This window comes from Watersipora subatra, chromosome 7, assembly GCF_963576615.1.
Source record: "Watersipora subatra chromosome 7, tzWatSuba1.1, whole genome shotgun sequence".
In the NCBI taxonomy this organism is placed as follows: domain Eukaryota; kingdom Metazoa; phylum Bryozoa; class Gymnolaemata; order Cheilostomatida; family Watersiporidae; genus Watersipora; species Watersipora subatra.
Genome location: NC_088714.1, coordinates 14,028,850 through 14,042,392, shown reverse-complemented (window position 1 = coordinate 14,042,392; position 13,543 = coordinate 14,028,850). Strand labels below are relative to the sequence as shown.

The 13,543-nt window shown below is 32.7% G+C and overlaps 1 protein-coding gene across 3 annotated transcripts in view; it reads right to left on the bottom strand.

The window, feature by feature from the left end:
* LOC137401193 (receptor-type tyrosine-protein phosphatase mu-like) overlaps positions 1 to 13,543 on the bottom strand; it is a 92,041-nt gene that overhangs the window by 47,702 nt on the left and 30,796 nt on the right. For all 3 annotated transcript variants that reach the window (XM_068087584.1, XM_068087585.1, XM_068087582.1), the window contains 6 exons: positions 12,496 to 12,584; positions 9,947 to 10,142; positions 6,240 to 6,349; positions 1,553 to 1,712; positions 781 to 869; positions 192 to 375 (listed from right to left, as the gene is read on the bottom strand). In XM_068087584.1, the coding sequence (XP_067943685.1) occupies positions 192 to 375; positions 781 to 869; positions 1,553 to 1,712; positions 6,240 to 6,349; positions 9,947 to 10,142; positions 12,496 to 12,584 (828 nt within the window). The remainder of the gene's footprint in view (positions 1 to 191; positions 376 to 780; positions 870 to 1,552; positions 1,713 to 6,239; positions 6,350 to 9,946; positions 10,143 to 12,495; positions 12,585 to 13,543) is intronic.

Here is a 13,543-nt window from a genome sequence, read left to right as displayed (position 1 = left end):
GCAACGGGCTAACCAAACAGTTTGATGAGGTCCGGTGCAGCATTTTACTGTAGTTTTAAACAATTCTCAATAATTACAAAAAATTTAGCCCTTTTTATTTTCTCATAATGTTGTAACAGATACTACCGATAAAATGAGTTTACAAGATGTTTCATGAAAAATCAAAAAGATGATATGAATTTATGTCATACTTGCTTCTTCTGTGACCACAGTTATAGTAGCAAGAGAGGAATTTCCAGCCCTGTTAGTTGCATTCACCATGAATGTGTATGTTGTCACAGCTCTGAGTCGGCTGAAGATAGCACTACTTTGGTAGCTACTGTCATTCACTTTATACATTAGCGTTAAAGGAGACTCACAGTTTGGATTCACATTCTACAATGACATGTTTTACATAAAAATATCAATTGATATGGAAAGGTAAAAATTTGGATTATAAATATCAAATTAATATTTTGTCATATACTTGTAAAGTTTCATACTCACATCTATTTGTAATATAATAGAAAAATAATAATAATAGCTTTCGGATAAAGGTGTAAAAAATATAAAAATATAAGAACTGCTATTATAAATATCATGTCAAAAGTTTGTCATACACCTATGAAGTTTTCTTTACCTCTGTTTGTAATATAACAAAATATTTATAATACTAATTTTTAATGAATGTAGAGTGAATCAAGTCTGATACTGTCCAATGAATCTTCACAGGAAATTCATTAGGGAAGTATGAAAAATGCTGTATCAAATTCTAGCCACTGTACATAACATTAGCATTACCTTTATATCCAGATGAATTGTCCTTGTATTACTTGCATTATCAAACGTGTCTTCATACATAGAACTAATGTTTTCAGAAAATGTTGGATCTAAAACATTATTTTTTATACATGAATTATTTTCTAACACTAAAATAACCTTAGATCACAATGATAGCAACCGACATGTGAACCTTATCTACCTGTATTAACCTATCATACATACAGACTTAAGAATACGCAATAACAACAATGACAAAATTGGATGGTGGACAATAACAACAAAAACTAAAATGCAGGGTGCACAATAATAGCAATAATCATATTAAAGGATGCACGATAACAGCAATAATCATTATAAAGGGTGCACAATAATAGCAATAATCATATTAAAGGGTGCACAATAATAGCAATAATCATATTGAAGGATGCATGATAACAGCAATAATCATATTGAAGGATGCATGATAACAGCAATAATCATATTGAAGGATGCATGATAACAGCAATAATCATATTGAAGGATGCATGATAACAGCAATAATCATATTGAAGGATGCATGATAACAGCAATAATCATATTGAAGGATGCATGATAACAGCAATAATCATATTGAAGGATGCACGATAACAGCAATGGCTAAAATAGAAAGTGCAGCAATAACTAGAATCTGCTTGAGCGCTTGAACAAGTGACTATACGCTATCAGAAAAGAACTTTCTAACAAAAATATACATAAGAAAAAGCCATAGATAGCTCCCCTGTGACATAATAAGCTGCTTGTTGTGTTTTACCTGCACACAGAGTTCTTCCTGTCACATTCAGCCATTCACTCCACTCTGTATTGAATGCTGCGACTGCACAAGTTACATTCATGAATGGTGCATATTCACAATGTTGGACAGTATGATTGTTGGCATCTACTTGTATCTCTTGCTTTCCATCACATACAATCTAGGCAATAGACATAAAGAAATAATAATGTATACCACTCTGTCTTGCACTAAGCTCCTTCAATTGCATGATTCACAGAGCTTATAGATTTATTATGTTGTAATCTGCAAGAGACATGAGCAATCAACAGTGACGTTGCTACTCCTTTTGTTGCACTCCTATTTCCTGTAAAATATTTAAACATTAATTTATTGCACCAAAGTTCTAGTAAAAATTCTAAACTCATTGTAAAACGTATGCAAGTTCCCTATACAGTCATACTTCAACTTACGAGCTTAATGCGTTCCGAGACTCAGCTCGTATGCCAATTTACTCATATGTTGGTGCAATTTATTTATATATAGAACAATTAAATATATATTGATTGGTTTCCATACTTTAAAAAAAGCAAATAAAACACTCAAAACAAGATATTGTAACAGAAAAAACCATGTTGGTTATTGTCCTAACTTACCATAAGCTTTTAAAAGGCAACAAATAAAAAATAAAGCAAGAAAATGTGATTAATTAAAATGTAAAATTAAATACATACAATAACAGCTAACGCTAGCATTTGCCAGAGAGGGAGATATCCTAGGAGTTATAGAAAGTTATCCTTCATTACAACAGTTGACTTTGATAAATTTGGATTTTATCAAAGTCTTAAAAGACAAACTTAAAAGCAAACCTAAAAGCAAACTTTCATTTTTAACTTAACGTGATTAAAATTTCTTCGCCGTTCATAGTTTGAAGTTTCTTGCTGGTCGGCTAATTTTTCCTTTGTTTTGCTTTCACGACTAGCCGGCCGTTTTAAGATAAACCTATCTAAGGACGTTTGCCTTTGGCGCCTTTTAACATGTTGCGATTAGGGCGAACACAGGTGTCGTCACAAACGGTTAATGTACAACCACTAGCCAACTTGTCCGAATGTTTATAGTTTTGATAGATAGCACCGGCCTTTTCACATAGCATAGTTCAGTTACGCTGTCACCGGCCAATTGTTGATCTTTTATCCAATGCCTGAGCAGCCTTGCCATCAGCGGTCGTGAAAATCGCTACACCGTTTAGAAACTATGGTTAGTCCTTTTGCGAACTAAATAAATGCCCAAAATATAATCCTTCTGTTTGATAATTGTGAATGTATTTCTGTAATATTGCTGAGCTAGCTCAATCACGCAAACACACTTCGCACATTTTTCAATAATTTTCTGTTTAATAATTATTATCATTTGCTTTTTCTTTGCATTTCATCTTTCATTTACTGGCAAACTTTCGGTCTACGCTCAGTACTTTTAATTCACATAATTCTGCGCAGAAAATCGCGCACCAAAAACACAGTACTAAAGTATAACCTGAGCAGTTGAAAAATACAGAGTGATGCTGTAAAAAACACAAATCTCATAAAACACCTCCGGCATACTTGGCAACTGACTTATATGTGCGTATCTCAAACATGGCTCGTATGTTAGTGCTAAAACTTGCTTAAAAGCTGGCTCGTATCTCAAGTTTCTTGTATGTTGGAGCACTCGCAAGTTGAAGTATTACTGTAATTATAATTAATTGTTACAGATGTAAACAAGTGAATTAATCTATTGTTTTTTATTATAGTGATCGTCAAATATGGTAGTTATCAGGGTGTTTAAGAATGTTTTAAAAACTAAAACATTCAGTTGTGAAATCTGCCTCGAATTATCTGCTGTGGGTCTTGAAATAATTGAAGAGTAAAGCAAAGCAACTCTGCAATTTGAGAATACTAATTATTAAAGGCTTAACATTTCTGCATGTATTTTTTCACACTTTGCTCAAAGTGATTCAGAGAGAACGTTAATGCCTCAAATGATGCAGGGATTTTTGCATCAATTTGTGGTCTCATGTGATAAAAGTCTATATGCTATATAATAGGTTTATCTTTGTGATGACGTATAATTCTGGAAGATTGTTAAATATTCCATTGCATTATTACTAGTATAGAAACACCTGTCCTAAAGAAAAAATAATCGCTCGATTTCGTCATCATTATGAAAACTCTGTTTATGTTAAACCTGTTTTATTTGTCTAGTGATGAGTCATATTAAGAGAATTTGAATTTGTTAGACCTGTGGTACACTTAATACATATAGAACTGTCTAACATAATGAGCCAATATTTAAATGGAATCACTGCAGCAAGTTTATTAACATCACCTTTAATCAAGTACAGTAAACTGGCAACTGCTAATTGTGATATAAAGAGCTCTGAATATACAGGAAAAAGGAAGGTTTGGATAATTGAATTACATTGCAACACCCATTAGTATAACAAGTCATCTGGCAGACTTTGACCACAAATTTGCTCTACCACCATAACAAGCGCAACCTGAAGAGCAGCTGAACCTGTAGACCTGTGCCTTAACGAGAAAATTAATAAATGAATTAATCACCGACACAGCAAATTGTTGGAATATAAGTTAGGTGTATTTGTTACCTACTCATCACCTATTTGTTGTATATTTGTATACATTTATTTATCTTGAGCAGCAAGGTATTTGTAAATTTAAGTCGGAGGTCTGTTAGCTAACTAAAATGAATTTCATTGGATTTAGATGTTTCTTAATTTTCCACAACAAACCAACTCTTCATATAGTTACCATAGTTACCAGTAATAAGTAGATGCGAGGATGTACAATTTGGAAGAAAACATGAGCCACAAAATTAATAAAAGCGCACATGATTAAGTTTTTCAACAAACAAAAACCGTGAAGCCAGCTATGACAAAAATGTCAAATTTTCACTCAGGCTATCTTTACATGTTTCTACTGACAGCTCATTGTTTTTGGTTTCAGGTCAGCTTTCCTTTTTTTTGGACTGATAGGCCACTTCATAAGCCTGTACTACATTTTGAGGACTCACAGCCCGGATTTATATCAATTACAGTGAAACATGGATAACTCGCCCTCGGATATAGCGAACACATGGTTAACTCGACTGGATTTGCTTGGTCCGTTCCCACGCAATGATAAATGGCTCTATATAACTCGAACTCAACACTGTTAATTCGAACTGTTTTTTGCCCAACGGCTACCGAAACGGTTGCTATCGCTTTAGAAAATCACTTTATTTCAAGCCATAGAGGTAAACCTCAACTTTTCGTAATTCATAAGCGTCGTTACTACCTTCATCGGCAAAATATTTTTGTCAACGACTGTTCTAAAGGTTTGGTGAAATTTGATTTATACGTACTACTATACTATGAACAGCACGGGCTAGCTGGGTCACAGGCGCAAGGATTTTCGCCATGCACATACAAAACAAAAACAGCATGTTGTTTTTGTTTTGTATTTGCGTGGCGAAAATCCTCGAGTGCGTGACCCGGCTAGCCCGTGATGAATAGTTTTCCGACGTGGATTCCGAGTTGAATCAACGTCGGAATGTTGAATGTTTAAAACGTCTTAAAAATTGTAATTAAACGTATACGTTGTCTTAGCTAAAAAAAACTATTCATCGTTTGACCTAAACACAGAATACGTGTGTACATTCAATAAGTATCCATTCAAAAACCGTTAGTGATATACAATGTACCGTTAAACTTCGTAAAACTTTTAATTGAACTGCCTCGGAGTGTTGCTCTTAACGAATCCCAGGTAAAGTAAGGTAATCTTTGGATAAACTTCAAGAAAAATCGGCAAAAATGATCGTGGGTAAAACGCTCAAAAGAAAAAGATGTCTTTTCTTTTGAGCATTTCAGCAACGATCAAGTTTTGCCAATGTCAATCTAAAAAAACGTCCTGGCAATAACATCACCTCAAACAACAAACCAATCTCAAGTGATAGAAAAATCTCTATACTTTTTGATAAAAAACGTTTTAAACTTTACATTAGAAGCATTTAATTTGAAACAAGCCATTTGTGCTTTTGATTTATATTATAGTTTGTATATGTTCATGTATCTACTAATAAATAAGTAAATACATGGACTTGTGACAGTGCTCTGATAACTTGAACAATCTGATAATTCGAACACTTTTGCTCGGTCCCTTGAAGTTTGAGTTATCCGAGTTTCACTGTATTTACTTTTAGCTCTAGTCAGTCCAATAAACTTTACATCCAAAACATATTTAGCCGAAATGTTCTATTGTTGAATAAAGATTTTAGAACCAATTGTAAGAACAGCTTCTATTAAACTAAACAGCAAGTGTAAAGCCACCCTTTTAGATGTTTTGCGGCTATACTGAATTTTGAACCAACAAATCAGAAAAGGCTTTAAAGACAAACAATAAATTTGTAAGAAAACCAGTAACTATGGCAGTAGGGCTACTACAACCCTTTACAGAATTACTTCATCTTTTATTTTACATTTTTGGAACTCTGACCCAAGAGTAGCAATGAATGCAAATAACTTTGCTCAGCTTGCTAGTTGTAAATCAATATTTACGACTAGCTGATCAATACAGAGATACTTTACTTAGTGTATAAAATGCTATTCAATTAATTGAAAAAGGAACTCAATTTTTTTCTTGCAAAAGGTAAATAACTTAAATCTCTTTGATGATTCTGTTTATCCAATAGTCACCTTATAATTCTGAATAGTCCCTCCTGGATATGTAGGTGTTTCCCAAGCAATGTTAACACACCCTGGTACTGTTCCAATTACTGTGAGTTGGTCCGTTTCAAATTGAGGCGCTGTAGAGAACAATACACAGATCAATGCTATGTATACGCATATATATATATATGTTTATATATATAAATATATATATATATATATATATTTATAACACCGGGCGCAATTACACCGGCTCATGAAATGTGGCTTGCCCAAATACCGACAGCAATCAACTCAGATGAGTTGCAGAAAAGTGTGCTATTGGGAACAGCTAAAATCTTGAGGTAAAGCAGAAATTACCATCCATATAAGTTAACCGGGGTGAAGAAACAATTTTTACATATATATATATATATATATTTATATATATATATATATATATATATATATATATATATATATATATATATATATATATATACAAATCTCAAAGTTTGTGTGTGTGTATGTAGTTCAGATTGTCTAGCTATAGCTATTTAAATATTGGAATGAACAATTCGTATCACAAAATATTTGGTCTCAGAACTTCTTGATCGGCAGGCAAATACCATATTAATTAAGCTACGCAAGATCGATGGATTCAATGGGCGATATATGTCGTCTTGTCGGTGAAAATATGCTACCGCTTTCGGTAACGTAATTTTATGCTTGCTCTCCCGTGAGAACAAGTAGTCAGCTTTTATTAGTCAGTTTACTCAAATTAGCAGTTTTCAGTTTGTCAGGCAAATGGCAAGTGGCAGGCAACTACATTACCTTTCACTGGTTATAAGCTGATTTTTAATACCCGTGCAACGCAGAGCATTCCGCTAGTATTTATATAAATATCAGCATTGGCATGTTGTTCTTTTGTTTTTACCCCTGTGTCCAGTTATAGCGATTAAACCTAGAAATGAAAAATTTGCATTGCAAAGATTTTGAACTTTTTTGAACCTTAATTTCACAAAGTCACAAACTATCCGATTAAGCTAAACGGTCTATAATGGACTCATTGGACAGATAGTCAATTTCTGGGTTAGATACACATAACGACACTGTGTTACATGCAACTTCACTAAAGCTTGGTCTCACGACTCTTATTAGTAAGTTTATCACTACGTATACTAGTTTACTCTATTTAGCCAACTACATTACCTACCAATGTTTATAAGCAGTTTTTTATTACCTTTGCAACGTGGGGCATTCATTTAGTTCACATAACCCCCATTTCACCTTCCTTCAAAACCAGCTACCAGTCTTTTTATGCAGATTTACTGTTCTCTATCAAACAAAATGCTGTACTGCTATTATACTTCATTACAGGGTCATTCAACTTGACATATACCGTAAAACCTTTATTCGGATGCCATGGTGTTCTATTTTTCAACCCTTATTTTATGATGGCGTTTAATTAAGGGTGACCTTCAATAATAGGGTAGTGTTTAATTTTTCAATTAGTCGCTCAGGATTTTGGAAAGTTAAATTTCATTCAATCAACCATGAACAATAATGTAACATCCGACATTAAATCAGCTCCTGGTCTTTTATACCGACTTACTGTTTGTTCTCTTTCGAACAAAACGTTTTACTGCTGTTATACTACATTACAAGGTCATACAACTTAATAAATACATGTTTTTATGTCTCTCACATGTAATTGAAAAATTATTTTTTCAAACATCAGCCTATTTGATGTTGTTATTTCCCCACATTTATTAATAATCTTAACTAACACCTTTCTACTTTTATGATTTCCAACAAGCCCTGCATGTCAAACTGGCTCTAATTGTACTATTTCTAACACTATAGTTGTCATACTGCTATGGTAAAAAGTCTCTGCTTCTAACACTGTGTGCAAAGTGTGCTGATACACACGTATTTCTAATACTAAATCATATATTTACATGTATTACTGTAATTTCCTTTGATGCATTTCAAGTACAGAAAGATGTATAAAGGTGTTTAAATGTGAAAAGGTGTAAAAGTGTTTTATAAAGTACAAAGTTGTTGTATGGGTATTTTTTATACAAGCTAAATACGTTTTTGTTAGATATACTAGAATGTACATAAAATGTTCATTGAAAGTATAAAGTTATTCAATTTTAGCATACTGAAGCAAAGTTTAAAGCAAACACAACTTCCAGACTCGAACAAAACTCTAACAGGCTGAACGATGCTAATTAAAACTAATGCACTTCTTATAGAATGGATTGTACTAATTATATGCAAAAATTCCTCATATAAAAAGGCTCTAAAAAGTACCAATTACACACTAAAGTGCATTATTTGCTTACTAAAATGCAGAACTTACAAACAAAACCGTACTACTTACATTCTAAAATGCACTACTTACACTACTTACTTTAAATACGTACACTATACATTATATGTACATTATATGTACACTATATATTATATATATGTACACAATATTTTATTTATGTACTCTACATATTATATATTTCACCTAAATATTATATAAGTACACTAAATATTTTAGGGCAGAAAATAAACTAGATGGAAAAGCTGAAGGCTGTTTTTTAATTAAAAAGGTTCTGTATCATATTGACCAGCATTCATTGACCACCATCTATTATCCACCATATATTGACTACCATCTATTATCCACCATATATTGACTACTATCTATTATCCGCCATATATTGACTACCATCTATTATCCACCATATATTGACTACCATCTATTATCCACCATACGTATATTGACCACCATCTATTATCCACCATATATTGACTGTCATTTATTGACTACCATATATTGACCACCATCTATTACCCACCATATATTGACTATCATATATTGACTGCCATTTATTGGCTATCATCTATTATCTATCATACAATGACTACAATCCATTGACCACCATCTACTGGCCACCATCTACTGGCCATTGTCTATTGGCTACCATTCACTGGCTACCATCTATTGGTTACCATTCATTGGCTACCATCTATTGGTTACCATCTATTGACTGCCATTCCTTTGCTATCATCCATGTTCTCAGCTCAGAAAGTCTTATGAGGTTTTACGCTAAATTGAACTTCACTGAATCTAATGTTAACAGAACATAATTAGGCATGCTGATTGACACATTGTGTTGTTTATACAATTATTTATAAAATAGAGATAAGTTTCAATTGAGTTCTAGTGACCCATGGTGTTTTTTGCTGTTCAAAAACGCAACAGAATCTAAAAATACACATATTTTAAACATTGGTAGGTTATGTCTAAAGAGAACAATTAATGCAAATAAAAACAACGTAATGAAACTTTGTCGTATACCAATGTTAATCAATAACAACATAGAGTTGTGATTAGTACTGCTGTCCTATATTCCAGTTTTAGAATATTGGTTCTGAAAACAATTCAATCAATACCAATCTTTTGATGCTTTTTTACAAGAACCTCATGTTCAGTGCAATCACTTCACTGCAAACCAGGAACATGACAGCAACTAGTATGTGTCTCTATTTAGCATTTTAACATTCTAAAAACATTATTAATACAGCAGAAATATTAAAATAAATTAACTCATATGCTGAATATGAACACTAACAAGTTGTAAAATATTTCAGTATGTCTATAGCGCAATGCAAAACCTATCTTTTAACATTTGCTGAAATGAGAAACATAGCACTTCTAACTGCAAAAGTTTGTAATTACATATCTGACTCACCAAGTACTCCCGATTGTTGACCTTTTTTTACAGGTGCAGAACTTATATTGTCAGAATTTTTGGCTTCAACAATGAAGTTGTACAGCTGGTGCCCACTGAGCGAAAAGGTAACGCTATTCTTTTCAGTTTCATTTGTGTAAGTACCGTTTAAGCCATAGAGATAGCGAACATTGCCTGGACAGTTTGCGTTTGCTCTCTACAAAATAGCGTGGGAATAACAAGTTAAAGCATTAGTAAAACAAAATGATCTAGGATTAGAAGGTAGAAAATACCAATATGCAAAATAAAAATGACAACTAAAAGAGAAACTCCAACTTTTAACTATTGCGTTGCTAAACCTTATTTAGTAAAGCAAATCATAAACCGACTTTGAAAACTTCTTAAGTATAAAATCATTGTGAAGGCATTACATAAAATTTTTATTCTAAAGCAAAACAGCTGCAGCACTTTTGGCTGCAATTCATTGGTAACGCTATCTAGTAGTACTCAAACGACCAAAACAACTTAAGTTCAATGTTTATTGATAGGTTTTTAGAACTGTCCAACGTTAGAAAATAATATTCTTGCAAGTTATGTGAGAAGAGGATGTACTAATAGACTATATATATTCAAGCTCAAACTTTCATTTCTGACAGCTTCAAATATTGCTTTTAGCTGCAATCATTAGTAATACTATGTAGTAATTTTGTCAATTTACACAAAGGTAATTTACAATTTGTGTGAAAAGAGAAAGTACTGAATGGACTATAAACATTCAAACTCAAACTGTCATTTCTGATTGCTTCAAATATTGATGTAAACTATGTACTGTCAGCAAATGAACGATACCCCACTGCATAGTTGACAGCTAAAAAAAACTAATTTAGAAAATATTCACCAGTGAAAGTTAAAAGAATAAGTCCGACTGACCAAAGTAGTTTCAATAGTGGTGACATTTAATTAACTCAATGTAATAGATGAAAGTGGAGTTCATTCTCAATATACTTTATAAGAAGTTTTATTAATGCCATTTTCTACACTCGGTTTGCAATATTATCAAACAAGTTTGTGGTTATCAAAGAAAATCGTACAAACAGTTTGACTGCAGAGTGCAATGGCAAGGATAAAAGCAAGCTAACATCTCCTGTCTATCGATGAGAAGCATTTGTACTAAGGACAGCTTTAGCTTTGTATGGCTTACTGAAAGACATAAAATGGCTCTAGTCTAATAGTCTAAGACATTCATTTTCCTTGAACCGAGAGTAGAGACTTGCAGGTTGTCATACTATGATTTTTAGTGAAAGCATTACAAGATTACTAGAAAATTGCCTGAGTTAAAGCTTAATACTACGATGAATGTATCCCAGAAGCACACAGGTACACATGTATTGCTAGCATTACATGCCACCAGATTCTTTCAATGTGCTTTCATATGTTTGTATAGCGTGTCTAACTTTAAAATACTAAATGCATACTTTTAAATAAGCTATTATACATAGTTCCTGAACGAGCATAAAATATATGTGGTAAATTGAAAAGTGCCACGATAAAATAGAACAGCAGTAGTAGTATTACAGTAGAAATGGTATTAGCAGTCAGGTAATAACAAGAATACTTAGGAGTAGTAATAGAGGTTATTGTTAGTAGTAGTATTAGTGCTAGTGATAGTATAGTACTAATAACAGTAGTAGTAGTACTAGGAGCAGTAATACTATTAGTAATAGCAATGACAATGGACGGTGGTAATAGAAACAATAAAGGTAATAATGATAATAATAGTAACAGTAATAGTAATAATAATATTAATGGTAATAGTAATAGTCTGAATAATAGTAATAGTTATAGTAATTGCAATCATAATGATAACAGCAAGAGTAATGGTTTTAGCAATGATAATGACAATAGTAATTGCAATGGTAATAGTAAAAGAAATAGCAATAGCAATACACTAATACAATACTACTTTCCAATTTAGTTTTCGAGGCTCCAGTACTATTTTACCAAAATACCACACAAAAAAATAAAAATTGATGAAAATTGAAAAAAATTAAAGTTAAAAGTTAAAAGCCATAAAACACATACATCTCTCTCAAACCTTGGCCGGTGAGATCACTCCACAAGCATCATTATAATATCAGTCACTGCAGTTTGCTGCTATATTGTTATGCTTTGGGACTTGTAAAAGTGTAAAATACTTGTTGTACTGTACATCTCCTTAAATGCTTTCAATCCATTATATTATCTAATGAAGCTAAGAAAAAGAGGAAGAGACTTAACAGAAATGTGACTCCCTCTAGTATGACTTTATTAGTTATTATTAGACAGACTTTTGCTTTTCACGAGGCTGTTTATTTTGATTATTTTTGACAAGTGAGAATTTACTGTAGTAGTAATAGCAGCATATAAAAATTGCGACCACAACCAGTCTATGTTTGCATACTTTGAAACAATCCACACTCTTTTGTTACAGCGTGTTGCCACTTTACATTGATGCTGTATGGCAGACTAAATTCTGTGAGGTAAATGTAATTTGCAAGGCCAACTTCTCAGCCTTATTTAGTGAAACATACCGTCCAATTAGCGGTGCAGTTCCAATAGATAGGAAAACCATCAGTAGATTGTTGACAGTCAATGTTCAAAGGCTCTATCGAGCCCGGTGCTGCAACATATACATTGTACGTAAGGTTTGAAGGTCTCTCTATTCTCATATTAATCATTTATAAAGCAGCAGCATCTACCAAGTTTTGCTTGTTCTTTGATCATTATATATTGTTGAAATTATTTAACCATTTTGTGCATCTGCAGTTTATGAAACCTTAAGTTTGTCTAAACACACAATTGTTTAGGAGTATTTGGAGCAATAACAAGATAATAAAGGAATGAGTTGAGTGAGTCATAGAAACTGCAATACCTGCCTATATGGGCAGACAACTACCTACAGTAAGTTGATAGCAGTCCAGTCATTTGGTTACCTATGATTGAATAGTACGCAATCACCAAAACACTTTGACACCTTAATACCTAGTGTTTTTATCAAACCCTATTTACAATGGCTAAAAGTTGTCCAAACTAACAAAATTAAAAGGAAAAACGTTGTTCTCCCATTGCCAAATCAGAATACAGTCAATATTTTTTCAACTTCTGTTACATAGGGTTCCCTGTTTTGCAAGTTAACAACAGTTTAGTTCATGTAGCAAGTTTGATTCAAACTTCCACTTTAGCGTTGTTAGAAAAGAAAATGAGGACCTTCATTTTTCTGTTAATCTTGTGCCTTTGAAAGATTTTATATACTCTGAGCAGTGATTGCTTATATAACGTTATAGGGCAGTCTAAAGGTTGTGTAACATTCATTTCCACAAGTTTTCTAACATTGTTAAGTTGTCTGTTTAACTAATTATATTTTATTAATCATTAATACTAGCGATGTAAGCTACATATACCTCATATTCAATTACTTCTAAATTGGAATTTATAAGTAATAATACAGCTCATTCAGGCTTTTATAGATGCTAAAGCAGTACAGTCAGGTGTTTATAAATGGTAAAAAGTACATTCAAGTGATTATATATAGATGCTGAAATGGTACATTAAGGTGTCTTCTGCTCAGAGTGAATAAGA